Source organism: Knufia obscura (assembly GCF_036327395.1).
Source record: "Knufia obscura strain CCFEE 5817 isolate CBS 148926 chromosome Unknown scaffold_8, whole genome shotgun sequence".
Classification (NCBI taxonomy): domain Eukaryota; kingdom Fungi; phylum Ascomycota; class Eurotiomycetes; order Chaetothyriales; family Trichomeriaceae; genus Knufia; species Knufia obscura.
Window position 1 is genome coordinate 476543 of NW_027042694.1, and position 19579 is coordinate 496121.

Genomic DNA, 19579 nt, shown 5'->3' on the forward strand with positions numbered 1-19579 from the left:
CGGCTTATTTCTCACACTTGCAGTGCGCTTTTCATTGTTACCCTCGAGTTATTCTTTGCTTCCCGCACATATGTTCATAGCAGAACGATAGGCGATGGTGAGCTCGTACCCGCGGATCCGGCGCAAACAACTGCTGACATGGGATAGGGCCAAACAAAAAGACGTGAGGGCAAGGCCGCTCGCCCTGGGAAAGCCTCTCTCTTTGGAGGCGCAAGGAAGGACGCTGAAGATGGCGGGCCACAGATCAAGAAAGCCGCCTTTGAAATCACCAAGAAGAAGGAAGTCGGTGTATCAGATCTCACCTTGCTGAGCAAAGTCTCCAACGAAGCCATAAACGACAACTTAAAGAAGAGATTTGAGCATGGAGAAATATACACATACATTGGCCATGTGCTGGTGTCCGTCAACCCGTTCCGCGACTTGGGCATCTACACCGATGCTGTGCTGGACTCATATAGAGGACGCAACCGTCTCGAAGTACCTCCACATGTTTTCGCAGTTGCCGAAGCCTCCTACTACAACATGAAAGCATACCACGAGAACCAATGTGTGATCATCTCTGGAGAGTCAGGAGCCGGAAAAACGGAAGCCGCCAAACGGCTGATGCAGTATATTGCTAGTGTATCTGGTGGCAGCGATTCCTCCATACAGCGGACGAAGGATATGGTCCTCGCCACGAATCCTCTCCTTGAGTCCTTCGGCAACGCGAAAACCCTAAGAAACAACAATTCCTCAAGATTCGGAAAATACCTCGAGCTCGAGTTTAACCAGCAAGGTGAACCAGTTGGGGCCAAGATCACAAACTATCTGCTAGAGAAGTCTAGAGTGGTTGGACAGATCACAAACGAAAGGAACTTCCACGTGTTCTATCAGTTCACAAAAGCTGCATCGGCCGAGTACCGCGAGATGTTCGGAGTGCAACAGCCACAGTCATACGTCTACACCAGCCGGTCCAAGTGCTACGATGTGCAAGGTATTGACGATACTGCAGACTTCCAAGAGACGGTAGAAGCCATGAAAATCATAGGGCTTGCAAAGCCAGAGCAGGACAACATCTTCAGAATCCTGGCTGCGATTTTGTGGCTTGGCAATGTCACCTTCCGAGAAAACGATCAAGGTGGTGTCGACATAGCAGATCAATCTGTGGTCGATTTTGTCGCATATCTTCTTGAGGTGGACTCAGCACATGTCAACAAGTCGTTAACCATTAGGATTGTTGAGACCGCCCGAGGAGGTGGAAGAAGAGGATCAGTATACGAATCTCCATTGAACATGGTCCAAGCGACCGCTGTACGAGATGCTCTAGCAAAAGCACTATACTTCAATCTCTTTGACTGGATTGTGGCTAGGACAAACAAGTCCTTGCAGACACGAGCGAAAGTCGAGAACACGATTGGTATCCTCGATATCTATGGTTTCGAGATCTTCGAGAACAACTCCTTCGAGCAACTTTGCATAAATTACGTCAACGAGAAGCTGCAACAGATTTTTATCCAGCTCACGCTTAAAGCTGAGCAAGAAGAATATGCCCGAGAACAGATTCAGTGGACACCGATCAAGTATTTTGACAACAAGGTTGTGTGCTCATTGATAGAAGACAAGCGACCGCCGGGCGTGTTTGCTGCTTTGAACGATGCGTGTGCTACAGCGCATGCGGACTCTGGTGCGGCTGACCAAACCTTCGTGGGCAGGCTGAACTTCTTGTCAAACAATGCCAATTTCGAGAACCGTCAAGGACAGTTCATCATTAAGCATTATGCTGGCGATGTGAGCTACAAGGTGCAGGGCATGACCGACAAGAACAAAGACCAGTTGGCGAAAGACCTGCTGAACCTTATCGATGAAAGCTCCAACACGTTTGTACACGAGCTATTCCCAGAAAGAGTTAACCAGGACGACAAGCGAAGACCTCCGACCGCGGGCGACAAGATCAAGCTATCTGCAAATGAACTGGTGGAGACTCTGATGCAAGCACAGCCGTCGTACATCCGAACCATCAAGCCCAATGAGAACAAATCTCCCAAGGAATTCAACAACGAAAACGTGATGCATCAGACCAAATATCTTGGTCTTCAGGAGAACGTTCGCATCCGACGAGCAGGGTTCGCGTACCGGCAAGCCTTTGACAAATTCGTGGAACGGTTTGCTCTGCTTTCACCTCGTCTTTCTTACGCTGGCGAGTACACATATACTGGGCCAGTGGAACAAGCCGTCAGGATCGTCTTCGAGGACACCAGCATCCCCAAAGAAGAATATCAGATTGGTACGACGAAAGCATTCGTGAAATCTCCCGAGACTCTGTTCGGGCTTGAGACGATGCGAGACCGGTACTGGCACAACATGGCCATACGAATCCAGCGGGCTTGGCGCAACTATTTGAGATACCGTGCTGAAGCAGCAACGAGAATACAAAGGTGCTGGCGCAAATCGAAAATTGGCATCAAGGAAATAGAGTTCAGAGACCAGGGTCATAGAATACTGCAGGGACGTAAGGAAAGGCGAAGGTACAGTTTGCTCGGTTCAAGACGATTCTTCGGCGACTACCTTGGTGTCAACATGCCTCGTGGTGCTGGTCAAGTCATCCGCGATGCGATCCATCTCAGCAGTCAAGAACGATGTATCTTCTCGGCGCGATGCGAGCTGTTAGTTTCCAAGTTTGGTCGATCATCCAAGCCCATGTCACGAATACTCATTCTGACTCCCAAAGCCATCTACATTGTGGCACAGCAAGTCATCAACAACTCGTTGCAGATATCAGCGGAAAGAACGATTCCCAATGGATCTGTCAAGTTCATATCAGTGTCGACATTGCGGGATGACTGGTTTGCGCTTGGTGTTGGATCACCACAAGAGCCTGATCCACTAATCAATTGTGTTTTCAAGACAGAGTTCTTCCTTCAATTCAAGACAGTGTCACCAGGAGGCATGAACTTGCAGCTCGGCGACCAGCTCCAATACAACAAGAAGCCCGGAAAACTGGCCACGGTCAAAGTTGTCAAAGATCCTGCCGTTCCAAGAGACGACTTGTACAAATCGGGCACGATCCATGTTGGTCCCGGTGAATCTCCAAACTCCGTTTCAAGACCAACACCAAAGGGTAAAGCTGTCGTGAGGCCGATTACGACCGGCAAGCTACTTCGGCCTGGTGGCCCAGGTGGACAACCGTCGAAGATGACTTCACGACCGAAGCCTGCTCCAAGGCCTACCCCAGCCGCGGCACCAGCACCAACAGCATCACGGCCCGTGCCCGCGCCCGCACCTGCTGCGGCGACATTCAATCAAGCGGCCACGTTCAATCAAGCTGCCACAACTCCCGTGGCTCGACCAATCCCAGGCCTTCCACAAACAAACGGTCATGCTCGGAACGAATCAGCTGCATCGATCAAAGCACCCCCACCGCCGCCGCCGCCTCCCTCGGCTCCGCCAGCAGTGTCAGACAAACCCCAGGTCAAGGTCAAATACGATTTCGAATCACCAGCTGCTAATCAACTCACCATAAAAGCTGGAGACATATTAGAACTGTCACAGAAGGAAAACAATGGCTGGTGGCTCTGCAAGAACACGAAGACGGGTGCACAAGGATGGACACCATCTGCTTACGTGGAAGAAATCGAGCAGACACGGGCGCCACCACCACCACCGCCTGTTGCACCACCAAGACCTGCCCCTGCTGTGGCAGTCAACGGCCACGCAGCAGATGGCGTATCGAAAGGCAGGGCTACACCGCCAGTGCCACCAACTAAGCGACCTGTACCAGCTGGTCGGAAGCCCGCATTGGCGCCTCCCGCAAGGGATAGTGCTGTCAGCCTAGGGACCGGGAGTGGTACTGATAGTGGACGTGCCACACCTAATAGTATCGGTGGCGGTAGTCTTGCGGGAGGACTTGCAGAGGCGCTACGAGCGAGGCAGAGTGCTATGAGCAACAGACGAGATGACGAAGATGATGATTGGTAGGAAAAGGACTGTGAGAATTTGTGCTAAGCGTTGCATGTTTGATATTTTGATCTGACACGAATTTTTGTTAAAACTTGCAGTGGTCAGCAGGCGCAGTGCAGGCTAAGGCTCGTTTCGAAGTGCCAATGGCGTATGGTTTGGTGAGAGGAGGATGAGAGACCGATTGTGGAAGAGTCTATAAGTCGTTTCCATATAGCAAATACCATTGAAGACATGTCTCTATGACACCAAGGACTGATGATTTCTGTTATTCTTTATACGACCTAACGTCTGCTCATGATACTGAGTGCATCTTCGGCGTTGCGAACTCCTGGATTCCCCACGGGGTGTGCACGCTTGTCAACCCCGCATTATTGGCTAATTATCCGGCACCAGCGCAGGCAGGAGTGGGGTGAAACACGTTTGCTATCCTCCTAAGCCTGTCACGCTTGAGCTCAAGGTAACATCAAGTCGAGCGACAAGAGCACATGCCGCCGAACATAGCCATTCAATGCCCCGAGTCAGCTTCGATGGAAGGCTTCGAGACACTCTCCAAGCTCTTAACCCCACGCGCCTACCACGCGATGAAACGTGCCGCCTACCAATTCTACCGCGGCTCGAGTCCACGGCCAACATATCGCGCAAGCTGTGGTAGACACCGAGAAGGATAGCTTTCTCGTTATCCTGCTTCCCACACTTGTGTCTTGCATCCTAGCCTACAATTTTGACACCTTTTCGCAGGTTGAGATCTCTACCGGAAACACTCCGATCCCGACCAATCCTTACCTCGACCTATCGATCTCGCGACAAAGTTCAGGCAGATGATAGGAACTGGTTACCTGCCGTAGGCATTCGGCGAATGAGGTTGAGTCTCACATACGGAACCCCGCTGCGCACTCCATGCGGTGAACAGGAATAGCTCAGCGTCATCATGGCTTCACGCGTCTCGCTGGCGACTGGCTGGAACTGTCCTTGTTTTCATGGCTGTCCCGGGTTGTCAGCATATTCGCTGCGGTCTCGCCTGCCGAAGAAGAGCAGGACATGGCAGCCGGTCTCTGCATTACTCGGCAGTAGGGCACTACACACAAATGCGAACAAGGACATCCGACCCATATCATGTCAGTCAGTCACATACCAACCAAGACCTCTCGGTCTGACAAGGCTGTCCACGCCGTGGACGCTTTCGTCGCAGCGATCAATATCAGCACTGCCTGAGGAGGTTCCATACGAACAACTCACTGTTGGCATTCCCAAGGAGACTTTCCCTGCTGAACGACGTGTCGCTATCACACCTCAGAATGTCGCACTGTTACGCAAAAAAGGCTTCGGTAGGGTGCTTGTCGAAGAAGGTGCCGGTGAGCAAGCAAACTTCTCCAACATTATGTATGAACTTGCTGGTGCCACCATAGTCAAGCAAAGTCAAATATGGTCAGACAGCAATATCATCCTCAAAGTCCGGGCACCACGAACAGACAGCCCCAACAGTGAAGTCGACGCTTTGCAGAAAGGCACAATTGTGATCTCTATGCTACAACCAACACAAAACAAAGCTCTTGTTGATGCCATTGCTGCCAAGGGAGCTACATCCTTTGCTATGGACATGATACCCCGTATCTCTAGAGCCCAGGTCTTCGATGCTCTAAGCTCTATGGCCAATTCTGCTGGCTACAAGGCCGTCCTTGAAGCATCAAACCACTTTGGTCGCTTCATGACTGGTCAGACGACTGCGGCGGGCAAGATTCCCCCTTCGAAAGTATTGGTCATTGGTGCTGGTGTTGCGGGTCTATCTGCCATCACCACAGCAAAGCGAATGGGCGCGATTGTCCGAGGTTTTGATACTCGATCAGTTGCTCGAGAACAGGTTCAGTCACTAGGGGCTGAGTTCATCGAGGTCTCAATGCAAGAGGATGGCTCTGGTGCAGGCGGTTATGGCAAGGAGATGTCGAAAGAGTTCATCGAAGCTGAGATGAAACTATTTATGGAGCAAGCTAAAGACGTCGATATTATCATCACTACTGCTATGATACCTGGAAAGCCCGCGCCTCGGCTTATATTGAAGGAGCACGTCGAAGCTATGCGACCTGGCTCAGTCATCGTCGACCTGGCAGCTGATTCAGGAGGCAATTGTGAGGTTACCGTACCTGGCAAGGCAACTGTCCATGAAGGTGTAACAATCCTTGGCTACACAGATTTTCCGTCACGACTGCCAACACAATCGTCGACATTGTACTCAAACAACATCACAAAGTTTCTCCTCTCTATGTCAAAGGAATCTGGCAAGTTGTTGATCGACCTAGAAGACGAAGTTGTTCGCGGTGCTATCGTGACACAACAAGGAGAGATCCTGTCTCCTGCGCCTCGAGCTCCTCCTCCACCGACGCCTCCGCCACAGCCTAAGGCAGAAAAGGTCGAGGAAGTGGTTGCTCTAACACCATGGCAAAGAACTGTTAGGGAGGTCACTACTGTTACAGCTGGCATGGGCGGCATGTTGGCTCTGGGCAAGTTCACGTCGCCTTTGTTCATGACTAACATTTTCACGACTGGATTGGCAGGATTGATCGGCTATCGAGTCGTATGGGGGGTTGCTCCGGCTCTTCACTCGCCACTAATGAGCGTGACCAATGCTATTTCCGGTATGGTCGGTGTTGGAGGTCTTTTCATCATGGGTGGTGGCTTCCTCCCCGAGACAATACCGCAGATGTTGGGCGCAGCTTCCGTGCTGATGGCATTTCTGAATATTGGTGGTGGTTTTGTGATCACGAAACGGATGTTGGATATGTTCAAGCGCCCTACGGATCCACCTGAGTATCCATGGCTGTACGCAGTTCCCGGCGTTCTTTTCGGTGGCGGCTACATTGCTGCCGCTGCGACGGGCGCGGCAGGTCTGGTGCAAGCTGGCTATCTCGTCAGCAGTGTGCTTTGCATAAGCTCTATATCTGGCCTGTCTGCGATGAACACTGCTCGTCAGGGGAATCAACTAGGTATGCTTGGTGTCGGCTCTGGAGTTCTAGCATCACTTCTGGCTGTCGGCTTTCCACCTGCAGTACTTGCGCAATTCGCTGGTCTCGCCGGTCTTGGTGGCATTGCTGGCGCCCTCATCGGCAGAAGGATTACACCTACCGAACTGCCACAGACAGTCGCTGCATTGCACTCTGTTGTCGGCCTCGCAGCTGTCCTCACCAGTATTGGCAGTGTTTTAGCGCATATCGCCAACGTCTCTATGCTGCACATGGTTACAGGCTACCTCGGCGTCGTCATCGGTGGCATCACCTTCACCGGATCAGTTGTAGCCTTTATGAAGCTAGCGGGCAAGATGTCTTCCCGTCCACTCCAGCTTCCTGGCCGTCATGCGCTCAATGTTGGTTTGCTCACTGCAAATGCTGCAACAATGGGTGCTTTCGTGACTATGGCACCTGCTGCACCAGTTGTTGCTGCAACATGTCTTACAGCTAGTACCGCTCTCTCATTCATCAAGGGCTACACTACCACTGCAGCCATCGGTGGCGCCGACATGCCCGTCGTCATCACCGTGCTAAACGCCTACTCTGGCTTCGCCCTCCTAGCCGAGGGTCTCATGCTCAACAACCCACTTCTCACAACCGTCGGCTCTCTCATCGGCGTATCAGGCTCAATCCTATCTTACATCATGTGCGTCGCCATGAACCGCTCCCTGACCAACGTGCTTTTCGGCGGTATCTCAGCACCAGCAGCAACTAGCAACGCAGCCGTCACGGAAGGCAAGACCGTCTCCGAGATCACAGTCGATGACACGGCCGAATCGCTCACCAATGCCGAGAACGTCATCATCGTAGTCGGATACGGGATGGCGGTGGCCAAAGCACAATACGCCATTTCCGAGATCACAGCTCTCCTCCGAGCTCGTGGTGTCAACGTCCGCTTCGCAATCCACCCTGTTGCAGGACGCATGCCTGGTCAATGTAATGTGCTGCTAGCTGAAGCAACTGTACCATACGACATTGTGCTTGAAATGGACGAGATCAACGATGATTTCCCAGAGACTGATCTTACGCTTGTCATCGGTGCGAACGATACTGTTAATCCTATTGCGCTTGAGCCTGGGAGTCCGATTGCGGGTATGCCGGTTCTGCATGCTTGGAAGAGTAAGCAGACTATAGTTATGAAGAGGGGGATGAGTAGTGGTTATGGTGAGTGATCACCAGAGCTTGGAAAACACGAAACTAATGAACGATCCAGCTGACGTACCAAATCCGATGTTCTACATGCCTGGAACGAAGATGTTGTTTGGGGATGCGAAGAAGACTTGTGATGGTAAGGATTCCACGATCATATATGGCACAACGCAACTAACGAGTTCTACAGCATTGAAAGGCGCGATCGAGACGAAGGCGAAGAGCCAATTCCACGTCTAGAATGGACACAGTCAACACGTATGGTTTCTAGATACATTGAGCCTGAGAAGCTTATGCGAGAAGTATCAAAGAAGCATGACCGGCGTTCTTGCATAATGGATGGGGTTCAATTTACTGAAGGGCGCTACCACAGGGCTCTGGCATATGTCCGCTGCCTGAGCATGAGATGCAGTCTCATCCGTTAGTAGCGTCACATCAAGGATATCACATCTGACCTTAGGATTCCACCAGCTACTATAGTCCAGTGGCTTCCTTCCAATGTCTATGCACGCTCAACTCACTATGCCCCATAGGTCGTGCCTTCCCTGCACACTATTCATGTCCGTTGTTCTTTCCTCGCTTCACGGTCGTGCCTTCCATCTGAGACAACTGTAGCAGTAGCACCTTCCTTACTTCTGACTCGCACCTTCCTTCTCTACACTCCTACTTTCCTTCTCTACAGTCGCACCTTCCACTTGCGCAATCGCACCTTCCTTCTCTATAGTCATGCCTTCCTCCTTTGCGGTGGCTCTTGGCTTCGCCTAACGACTGCGCTTGCCCCTTCAGCATAACGTGTCGGTCCTTCCTTCCGCTCAGACGGCTCCGTCAGTCGTACCTTCCATCATCAATCAGTCGCACCTTCCCTCACCTCGGTCGCGCCTTCCTGCCTCTCGGCCGCACCTTCCCTCGCCTTGGCCGCACCTTCTCTCTGCCCCTAGACGTGCCTTCCTCTCTTAGGATCGCACCTTCCACCGTCACAGTCGTACCTACCACCGTAGACAGCCAACACTCAGTCGCACCGACCCTAGCTCAAGACCCGACTAGCGCCTTCCATCTTCCAACTCGCGATCGTTCCTTCCCTGCCCTTGATAACAACAGCGCTGGGTCGCGCCTTCCCTCTCAAGAAACGGCTGGTCGTTCTTTCCGCCCAGATACTTGCCGCCACCGTGCTTTCCTCGTGAAGAAGTGGTATCAGTCGCACCTTCGGTAATCGTGGTTGTGCATGCCTGCCTGCGAAAGACTTCGTTGGTCGTGCCTGCTTCATCTAGGGTTGCGGCTTCCTCCACGTCGATTGTGCCTTCCGAATAAGAATGATATTTCAGCCGTGCCTTCCTCGAGAGGTACCTGCATTAGTCGTAGTTGCCTTACGATCGAGAGACATCGCTCGCGCCTTCCTCCAGAGTGCTACACGACGGTCGCGGCTTCCTTACAAGACCGAAGACTTAATCGCGCCTGCTCTCTTTCTGAGCACATTTTTGGTCGCGCCTATCTGTGTGCTATATAGATTGATCGGTCGTGCCTTCGCTTTCTGGACGACATTTGAGCTTGCTTTGAAGAGTTACGTGGCACGCACTTTGATTGGGAGTAGCAGTTGCGGGAAAAGTGACTATCGTACCATCTCGTTCATACTGCCGTGCGGTGGCAAATAGTTACGTGCTCTCGTTCTTGAGTTTTCGAGAGCATTGTGAGTTCCCTAGTCAGTCACAGTCTTGCGCTTAGACAGCCGCCGGAGCTTAGAATGTGCAAGGGGACCTGTCAAGGAAAGATAGTGGGTGGTCAACACGCAGAAAGGTGCAGGCATGCTAGGAAAGGTTATCCTTGTGGGTAACATAGTCGAACGCCGTGAGCGATTCATCCTCCTTTCATGTATATGATCTGTTGAGCATGGACTTTCAGACACTACTTCCTAATCCCCAAGTCCCTCATCCTCTTCTCTAATCCACGCACCGCCTCCCCAACAGTGCCCACATTCTCCTTCATGACATCCCGTCCCTCCTTCATAGCCTTCTCCGCACCTTCCACCGCCTCCCTCCACTTCCTGATATCCTTCTCTTGACTACTAAGTCTGTTCTCAAACTCATCGAGTTCACCCTTGACCTCCGCCGCGCCAGCATGAATCACGCTTAGGGCCCTTAGCCGCTCGAGAACGACGGGTAGAAGCGGTTGCAGGGACTGTAATGTCGGCAGGAGGTTATACAACGCCGTTATCCTACTCGCTTGGTCATCCAGAAACAGAGACGTGAATTGCTGCTGCATGTCTTCTTTTCGTGTCATGCCGGTTGAGGCCTCGTTCTGGCCTGCACCTGAGGCGGGTCGTCTGTTCACGTCCTGACTGCTTAGGTTGCGGGTTAGTCGTGCTTCAGTGCCTGCGTGGACGGCGCTGTGAGCGTGAGAGTGGAGGAGATGGGCGTGACGATCGCGCGTCTCGAGAAGTTCTTCGAAGGATTTTGTGGCTGCGCGGCGGGAGTCTTCGAGGCGTTTTGATTCGGAAATTAGATGGCGGATTTTGGAGGCTAGGGGGTCGAGGTGGACTGTGCTTGTGGTGGGGTTGGTTAGGGAACGAGGATCAGTGGTTGAGGAGGGTTCGGGACGAGGTGAGAGGGTAGATGAAAGAGTTTCGATTTGGGTTGTTAGGGTGTCGAGCGTTGGTAGAACTGATGGTGTGGCTGTTGTGGACGGTGATAGTGAGGAGACGCCGAGGGCTGTTTCGAGGGCTGTGAGACGGTCGCTGAAGTCTGCTATGGCAGAAATGGAGGACTCTGGTAGATCTTCTTGTTGTACAGGCTGAGTTTTGGCTCTGGTTTCGTCTGGTTCTTCCTGAAGGCCTCGCATGAATTGTTGTTCTAGGCTGGGACCTTTTCTCCTTTTGGTGGAATGTGCTATGCCTTCTAGAGCTTTGCCGAGTCTTCTGGCGCCTTTCAGTATATCATCTTGACCTTCCTGTGCTTTCTCGTAATCACTTTCGTCATCTCCGTCTTTATCTCGATTCTCGATTCGCTCGATCTCAGCTTGGAGTTCGGCAGTCTCACGCTGCAGCCGCAGTAATCGCTGATATGTGGTCTCTGGCTCGTCGTCATCTTCGTAGTCCTCGGCTGACTGGCCATCAACAAGATCAGCCCTTCTCCGTCTCCGCCTACTTCGTGCTCTGTAATCTCTTCTACCACCGTCGATTGTATCTGAGAAGTTTGCGTTCCTCGCATCGATTACAGCAGGCTCAAAATGTGCTCTCGCAGCGTCGCGGTTGAGACCATGTTTATCGAAGTTTGGATTATCACTGTCAGATTCATCTGTCGAGTCGGTGGGTAATGTGCTTGCTTCGGTGAGGTCAGGTACTGTCGATTCGTAGATCTCTGTTCCCAAGTCGAGATCTGGCAGACCAGCATATTTCTTGACCCCTGCCATGCTGCAAGGTGTTTTGTTTATGGTCTGTAGAACCTTTTTTGCCGCTCTGGGCTCCTTCTCTTTCTGTGTGACAGGCTGATCAAGGCGAGAGTCGTAGATCGCGTTCCGTCGAGCCGATCTTTCGCGTGAAGTGTATCTGCTTAACTCGTCTGGCTCAGCAGCTGTTCCTGGCGATCTGCGTAGCTGCAAAGGCGCGACAGAGAGGGATGGATTTGCAAGTTGTGGACTTCCGTTACCGCGCCTGTAATACCGTTGCTTCGCAACTTCACCCGGTTCCTGGCCTGTTGTATCCTGGCTTTCTGCCTTTGCAGACGCTCTACTTTCACCAGGCTGATCTTGCTTGTCGCTTTCACAACCACTAATGGCCCCTGTCGTGTGTTGCGCACTTGTTTCGTAGGATCTTCGGCTCACGCCTGGTAATGGGCCGTCGTCTCTAGCAGACACCTGTTGTTGTCGTCTGTACCTAATTGGTTTGACCTCCCTCGTTACTCCAGGTTTTGACTTGCTGACACTTCTGAGTTGTGAGTCTCTGCCTACAGTCCCTTTGTTCTGCTTCTGTCCTTCCACACGTTCAACGTGCTTCTCTCTGCTACAAGAACTCTGTCTTGGACTTGGTGGTTGTGCGTCAAGTGTGTTCTGATCAGCTCGTTCTTTGACTCGATTAACACTCGGTGCTTGGGGAATGCGCTGTGTCCGCTGTTCCTGATTTCGAGGTCGTGTAGATTCTCCCTGCGTTCGCAATGTAGTAGGATATGGTACCAACTTCGATATTTGCACTCGAGACTGCTCTGTCCCGAATTCTGAAAACTGCACGTGCTCGCTAGCACCTTGAGATGCGCCAACAGCAGTACCTGACCCGAAGTGCACCTTCTTACCCACACCCTCTGGAAGAACGCGGCTCGGCTTCATCTGAGCCGAAGCCGAGTAAACAGTCTTGGCATTGTCTGACGCGTTGTTACGACTGCCAGTGTCACGAGGAATGTTCTTGATGTCTTTGAGCCAACACTTGCAGTCGTACCACGTTGGAGGGTCAGCGTGCTTTCTGCCCGGGCAAGTCTCACATGTCGAGTAATTGGGTGTAGGCATGTTTGTTCGAAGCAGCTATCTGCCCCTTTCGTGTTGAAAGTGATGCCACGTCTATACATAATTGCGCAGCGACAGCACATGCAGCTTGCCTGGCTGCGATCTGTCTACCCGAGACAAGAACGCCTCTTCCAACTTCCAGCCCCGTTGATTCATGCACAAATAATGCTATCACAGCCATACCATCAGCACGCACATGGCACACTCACACACCAGTCACCCATTAGCATCCTCACGACACCCCACCCTTCCCCTTCAAAGTCTCATTCCCCCCATCAACGTCCCCCAAAAACCTCTCCCAAGTATCGATAACCCCCCGATAAAACTCCATATTCTGCGCCGCCAGCGCGCCCAGACTGTCTCGGAACTCCAGCCCCTTAATCCTCTCGAAATCATCCACCTCCTTCATAACCTGCTGATCGAACATCTCGCTCGTGCTCTTAGCAATGTCGACTTCCCGATTCAGCTCTTCAATCCTGATCTCTAGCTTGCGTGCACGGTCGCGTCGGGCCTGTTCGTGGTCTACGCCGCGCATATCTTCTACTTTGTTTCGGATGAATGTGGCCGGGTTTAGCGAGCTGGATGTGCCGTATTGGGCTTGTGTGGCTAGGGTGTCGCGCTCTTGTGATGCTTTTTGGAGGTAATCTGTGAGACCCTCAAAGTCGAGCTGTTTCTGTTCGCGTGTGCGGAGGAGGGCTTTGACGGAGTTGATGTAGGCGTCCATGTCTCTCAGACTCCCGAGGTAATTCTGGTCTGTGTGATCTTTCAGGCCTTTCCAGCCCCTCGCTGACTCTTCCACGCAGCTAGCAAAGGTGAGAACTTGGGGTTCTATAGCTGGCTCGAGAGGAGTGAGCTTGCGCATGTTTGTCGCTAGTTCTCCATAGTCTTGTTCTAGGTCGCTCTCTCTCCTTACCACCCGCGCGACTATTTTCTCCACATGATTCAAATCTTCATCCAACTTGTTGAGCCTCTCCATGACCTCTATGAATCTGCGGTCCGGCTTGTGCACTTTCGAGAAGGCATTGAGCATAGTGTCCGCGACATTATCGAAGAAACCTTGCGGTGGTGCCATTCCCGTCGCAGGACTGGTATCGCTGGCCGTACTACTTCTTGCTGGCCGATTCTTCATCTGCTGGTTCCAGTCTTGTGTCTCAAGGAAGAGGAGGAAAAGAGGGTTTCTGCGTAATATCGGGTGCTGTGTTATTCTCTTGATGAACCTGTGTAACGACCATGCTCTTCTGTGTGTGAACTCGTTGCTGAACCTGTCGCCTCGGACGTAAGCCATGTTGTTCTTCTCCGGTAACGGCGGGACCGCAGCTGCTTGGTATTCCTTGTAGAGAGCATTGCGGAGGAAGACGAAATCTGTAAAGCGCCGCCGTACGGTGAAATCTGATTTCATGAAGGACGAGAAATCTGACTGCAGACGGTTAGCTCTACTGCCCAGCACCATACCAGACTGGTACATACATGAGTAGTGATCTTGTACGAGACGTAGGCGTCCTTCGTGCCGTCGTTCTCCTTCATAGGCGAGTCGACGGTGCATTCGAGTGTACCAGCCGGGCCTATGCCAGCCAGATCTATTGCGTCTGCATTATCGCCAGCTTGTGGTTCGCTGCTGCTTGCTGTGCTCGTCCGTCTGTCGCTTACGCTTCGATGTGGTAACGAGCTCTCCTCGAAACTAGGGTCTCCAGGAGATGTTGGTGTATGTTCCCTGTCCCATTGGACACTATCAAAACCCGCCTCCTCCTCCATCCTGCTCAATGTCCTATGTGTTGGGCCTGGGCCTGCTGCCTTCGACCGCTCGTCAGATTCAGTCTACTTCAGCTGTTGGTTGCTGGAGAATGTCGAGCGGGAGCTTCGAGTAGCACCGTGTGCGCAACAGAATACTTCAGATGGGTGAGAGAGGCGTTGGAAGAACTGTAACTGAAGAGGTGAGTCGTCTGAGTGGTTGAGCTGAAAGGCAGGTGGGATTGCGCCGGCGTTGCGCACTGCAACTTGAGCTTCCGTCATACCAAGCAAGTACAACTTTCTGCCTGAACAAGGCATCAAAACTTCTACGTCTAGAACTCCCCCTTGATCAGTAGTATGTGCAGCGCATGATACGACAGAAAGCCTTCACCTAGAGCCGATTCTCCTTGCCCGAGGAAGGCGCTATGCACTGCTTCAGTATGGTGCCTATCTGTGTACTAGATAATCCGGAACGTCTCCCTTTCACGTTCGACACGAGCCTGGTCCTCCAGAAACTCTCCTTGCATGATCCCAGAGACGTAGGCGAAGGAAACCAGACGGTAACTGCCTCTATGTGGCCGTAATATAACAGGCAGCTTGCTCCCAAAGAGTATACAAACAAGGTCCTCTGGCTCTATCGCACGATCGCCCGTGCCAATATATCCGTTGCTTGTCGTGAAGAAGGCCGCCTTGTTCAGATAAAGTGTCATATCCAACATCCGACGTAACGCCCATGCTTCGAGCCCGGGCACTTTCAGCTCTGGTATCAGGACCTGCCATGGTGACTCAAATGATAAGTCTGTGGTGTTATTATCTTTCCACGCACCGAAAATGTACTTTTCTACAAGCCAGTGCCCGTCAGCATATGTCTTCTCGTCCATAACCTCACCTTGCAGAGACGTTTGGCCATCCACGGACGGGTCGAGCGAGCGACCAGCACTGACTGTCCGCCAAATCTCCCCAGTAGCAAGCAAATCATAACTCTCTGCTTCGCCAAGTCTAGCAACGAGAGCAAGTTCGACGTCCTCCGCAAAATCTGCCACATCCGATCGGAGGCTGCTTAATGCTTCGCTAGCGAGTAACACGGCGCTGCTATCGCGTCTCTCCCGAGCTCGATTCCGTTGAAGACGGGTCATTTTGGTGGATGTCAGTTGAGCGGTTGCCACCGTCCCAAATATCACCCCTGTCACCGTAAGTGCTCCCAGAGACATATCGTGGCTTGGAAGCCCTATTTCCATAGCTCGGTCCGCTCGGAACTGTGAAGCGTGGGAAAATAGATAGAAAAGATTTCTCTCTTCTAGCTCACCCCATTCGCCCGTCGAGAAGTCAAGACACCAGGATGGAAGACCACTGCGCCTAGACTTTGTAATAGCGCGTTGGAGGATATCGAGGTTACTCTCAGCATTTATGATGTTGAAGGTCGCTGTCTGATAGATGGCTCGAACGGGTTGCGTATAGTCGGGTATGACAGTGTCTATGCTGCGGTCGGACACCAGCCCAAGCACGGCGTACACCTTATCTCGAGGATCTGTCGCGTACCTGTGACAAGGAGCACGGAGTGCCGTAAGCAGACTCACTTGCTTAGTTCTTTCTGCGCCCACTTGATGAAGGGAATAAGCTGTTGGGATATCGTGGAAATCCTGGTAGCCCATAATGACAGATTGCTCAATACGACAGATCTCCTCCGGCACGTTCTCGAACATCAGCTTCCATCTAAGTAGCTTGAGATCCAGGTCCTGCAGAGAGATTTGCCGACGGCCACACACCACCAGCGGGCTGCTTGATGCCACCACAACCTCCTGAAAAGCCCATATTCGGGTCCACCATGTGCTTCCGATAAGCTTGAACACGCCTGGCAGTACGGGACGTATGAGTTTCCTCGGGCCCGTGACCATGCCCCGGTTCTTCGACTACCGACGCGAAAAGATCCATAGCCGCGTCAGTGTCTCCGTCTCCAGCGCCGAGCCAGACGAGGACACGGTATGCCTTGGCATATATGTGTCGCATAACTGCGACCTGAAGACTCTTCTCTCGGTCATCAGACTGGTTGATACACAGTGCATCAACCCAAAGCCTTCGGTTCCGTGAAGTATACCTCAAGTGCCGCAAGGCGGCATCCAGATTGACTGTGATGTAGAGTAGACAACCATCGAGGTAAACCGTGCGCCTTTCCTGCGAGTCACCCCAGGCATATGATAGGGCTTCATATGCATATTTGTCCTCTGGTGAATGCGAGAGGCACATTGCATGCAACGTGCAATGCAGGTCGTCATCCTCGTTCTCTGCTGGAAGGAGTTGCAAGACCCTGATGTAAGGTTCTGGGTCGCTTAATTGGTCGTATCTGTACTCTGTATCACTAAGCCGCTCGTGGCCCTGATTTCTTTTTCTTATTTTGTGGACTACAGTCTTCGGTTCCTCATCATTGACTTGCTCGCAGCCACTCCAGCCCCTCTTCCTAGCAGTCTGTACTGGCATAGTCGTGGCATTCATAGCGTAAGATAGTCGGACTTGGAATGCTTGCTCGGTCAATGGTGTGAGGATCCTGGCCGCTAAAGTCGAGTGCCATGCCCATCTGTAAAACTAGAGCCGAACAGTGAGCAAGCCGCATCATCGAGGTAAGGCGCAGTGCCATAGAAAGCGCGTGGAAGGAAAGAATATGGTACTGCAAGGGCTGTTAGGCGTCAGACAGGTATGGAGCCAATCAGGGACGCAGAATATTGACCAGCCAATGACAAAGATCGTCTGGCGTACCTGGCGTCCTGGGCGTCAAGGCAGCGTCCATCTGTTGCTTTCATACAAGCGCCTGCTGGTCTTCGATTTTTTTGAACTCGTATTGGCAGCGCTTCGAGGTGGAAAGGGCAAGGGATTGGCGGAAGAATGGAGTCTTGGCGTCGGGTCTGTGTACGCCTGCCCAGTTCGAATCATTGCGCAACTGCCTCCACACCTTCCAGTCTGATCATATTCCTCTTCTTCAAGTGTTCGACAGTCTTCTTCCGCTCTTGCGCATTCATCTGTGCCCAGTTGTCAAGTCTCGACAAAGTGCCATCTTTATTCACCACCAATGGACCCAGTCTATCAAAGTCAAGAGGAACCTGATCCGTCGAAGCCTCCTGAGGCAGGCCAGGCGCTTCTTGATCTTCTGCTTCTGCTGTCTTCACCATAGCTGATTTTGGCTTCGCCCCAGATACAGTTGCAGCCGAAGACCCAATCCGTGCCTTGTTTGGCTCCATACCAGACGTGGTCCGCTGCAGAATATACAGCTTTGTCTCAAGCGGCACTTCAAACCAATAGCTGAAGATATTGCGTGGCAAACCCACGCCACACACAATGATGTCGTATGCAATGTTATGCAGATTTGCCAGTGGCGTAGCAATCCAGGGCGGGTACATAGCGTGTAATAAAGCAGTCGTGCTGCCCCTTTCGATATCAGCGGGGTCTGGAGTGGTCCAAGCATGCCATAAGTCGCCGGATACGTTCCACCAGTCCCCTAATCTGTACTTTTGGAATCGAATGCCTTCTGGTTTCAAGATTCTTGGCCGGCCCAAAGCTTTGACTTCGCGGATGATCTCCCATGCACCAATGGCGAGACTTGGGTCCTCGACGACCACGAAGTCGAAGTTGGACCAGAAATCGGGAGTGAGCAAGGCTGTATCGTTGGAGGTTTTGTCGTATATCCAGAGAGGATCACGAAAGAGCCGCTTATCAGGAAGTGGTGAGGATGACGGAGATGGTTCTTTGGGACGAACAGTTAAAGCAGGATGATTTGCATCGCCAGGAAGAATGATAGGGTCACGTTTCCCAGTAGACGAATCTGGCGTTGATCCTTCGACAGCCTGAATGGTCTCCTCGAGAACCGGTGCAGAAGCAGGTGGCTGTTCGAGAAAGCGGGTGACGCCGGACTGTAGAGCGAGATTTGTAAGGTGGACATGTATCTCTGGTCGACTTGTTCTGGGCTGCTCAGCGGAGATGCGGCCTTCCCAACTGCCCGGATAGTATTCGTGGAGCGCTTCCAAAGCATGTGCTCCAGGATAATTCTGCGCTGATAATGGCAGGAGGATGGTGTGGCTGATGAAAGCTGTGACGACCGTGCTGACGATAGCTGCGTAGAGGAGGAATTTGGTCGCCAGACTTTTGTGAGCATTGATGGTGAGTCGTGTGCAGGTAAGAGCGGCCACTAGTGTCAAGGAAGGAACGATCGGGAACATGAACCGTGTTTCCTTGTGTGGCAGGATCGAGTAGATGAGCAGATAAGCGTAGCTGGGGATGAGGTTATCAAGGACTCGTAGGTCTTGCCATGTCGACGGGAAGAAAAAGAATAAGTCAACCATAAATATTTGGTTCATTAGTAGTCGTGGCATTGCCGCAACAAGATACCAGTAGAACGGCTGTGTGCCCCATGCTGAAGCGCCTTCGCTGCCTTCCTTGGGGAAGATGTTTGACAAAAATGCTGACAACTCTGGCCAAAGAGGGTCTGGTGAGCGCCAGAAGTAGGAGTCGATTGTAACAGTCAGCAGAAGGGCGATTAGTGCTCCGGGAACTATGGATGGGATGAACGTCGTCCTGATAAGTGACACCTTAGCGTCCAGCGTCTGAGGCTTAAGAAAAAGCCATAAGCAGTGTGCTCCGAGAAGCAGTGCCAGCTCAGATCTGAAGATAACGGTGGCAACCGTCATTAGGTACAGGCCAAGGCGTGTCCTCTTTACGGGGCCCATGGATGAGGTAGGGTTGGGCAAGAGATATGCTAGCGATATAGTACCTAGCACGCGTCAATTGTGGAAACTTAGAGCTAAACATGACCATACTCAGGAAGAAGGCAAACATATTAGGTAGTGTTCGTGAAGCATAATACCATATATGGAATTGGCTAGCTTGAAGTACTACATACCACGTAGCTGCAATAGGTCCGTAAGCACGCTCGACGGACCGGGCAAATATGGCCATAGCTGTAGCATTCATGCCTCCGAGTACAGCCCGAGCATGTGTTTGAGCTGCTTTGCCGGCCAGTCTTTCCAGCCATATTTCTGGCTTCGCAAGTCCAGATACCACAAGAGAGCCAATGAAGGTTCTTGGAACGGCCCCAGGAAAGGTCATATGGTCGAAATAAGTCTTGAACTTGCTTGCGGCATCGCTAACCGGCACACCATATTCGAGTATGTCGTGGATGGCTTGTATGTTAAAGGACTCCTCGACCTTGGTGTATGGAGAAACGTGTAGATGAAGAATAGCGATGGCAGGAAAGACGACGAATGCAAGTTGCCATAAAGCTGGTGCCATGATGTGCG

The 19579-nt window shown here is 52.0% G+C and overlaps 7 protein-coding genes across 7 annotated transcripts; 2 read left to right on the top strand and 5 right to left on the bottom strand.

The window, feature by feature from the left end:
* Window positions 1-94: 94 nt before the first annotated feature.
* On the top strand, window positions 95-3954 carry MYO1_2 (class II myosin; the record flags this gene model as incomplete). Its single annotated transcript, XM_064875401.1, has 2 exons — window positions 95-97; window positions 148-3954. 2 exons carry the CDS (start codon window positions 95-97, stop codon window positions 3952-3954), a joined length of 3810 nt encoding a protein of 1269 aa, XP_064728666.1.
* Window positions 3955-4864: 910 nt separating this feature from the next.
* Window positions 4865-8324, top strand: PMZ80_006994 (uncharacterized protein; the record flags this gene model as incomplete). Its single annotated transcript, XM_064875402.1, has 3 exons — window positions 4865-8099; window positions 8149-8223; window positions 8275-8324. 3 exons carry the CDS (start codon window positions 4865-4867, stop codon window positions 8322-8324), a joined length of 3360 nt encoding a protein of 1119 aa, XP_064728667.1.
* Window positions 8325-9983: 1659 nt separating this feature from the next.
* Window positions 9984-12572, bottom strand: PMZ80_006995 (uncharacterized protein; the record flags this gene model as incomplete). The annotated part of the gene is made up of 1 exon (XM_064875403.1): window positions 9984-12572. One exon carries the CDS (start codon window positions 12570-12572, stop codon window positions 9984-9986), a length of 2589 nt encoding a protein of 862 aa, XP_064728668.1.
* Window positions 12573-12801: 229 nt separating this feature from the next.
* SNX4 (intercellular trafficking and secretion) lies at window positions 12802-14321 on the bottom strand (the record flags this gene model as incomplete). Its single annotated transcript, XM_064875404.1, has 2 exons — window positions 12802-13986; window positions 14037-14321. The coding sequence occupies 2 exons, from the start codon at window positions 14319-14321 to the stop codon at window positions 12802-12804; spliced, it is 1470 nt and encodes a 489-aa protein (XP_064728669.1).
* A 434-nt stretch (window positions 14322-14755) lies between these two features.
* Window positions 14756-15949, bottom strand: PMZ80_006997 (uncharacterized protein; the record flags this gene model as incomplete). Its single annotated transcript, XM_064875405.1, has 1 exon — window positions 14756-15949. The coding sequence occupies one exon, from the start codon at window positions 15947-15949 to the stop codon at window positions 14756-14758; it is 1194 nt and encodes a 397-aa protein (XP_064728670.1).
* Window positions 15950-16010: 61 nt separating this feature from the next.
* Window positions 16011-16787, bottom strand: PMZ80_006998 (uncharacterized protein; the record flags this gene model as incomplete). The annotated part of the gene is made up of 1 exon (XM_064875406.1): window positions 16011-16787. One exon carries the CDS (start codon window positions 16785-16787, stop codon window positions 16011-16013), a length of 777 nt encoding a protein of 258 aa, XP_064728671.1.
* Window positions 16788-17218: 431 nt separating this feature from the next.
* On the bottom strand, window positions 17219-19571 carry ECM39 (alpha-1,6- mannosyltransferase; the record flags this gene model as incomplete). The annotated part of the gene is made up of 2 exons (XM_064875407.1): window positions 17219-19053; window positions 19100-19571. 2 exons carry the CDS (start codon window positions 19569-19571, stop codon window positions 17219-17221), a joined length of 2307 nt encoding a protein of 768 aa, XP_064728672.1.
* Between the last annotated feature and the right edge of the window lie 8 nt (window positions 19572-19579).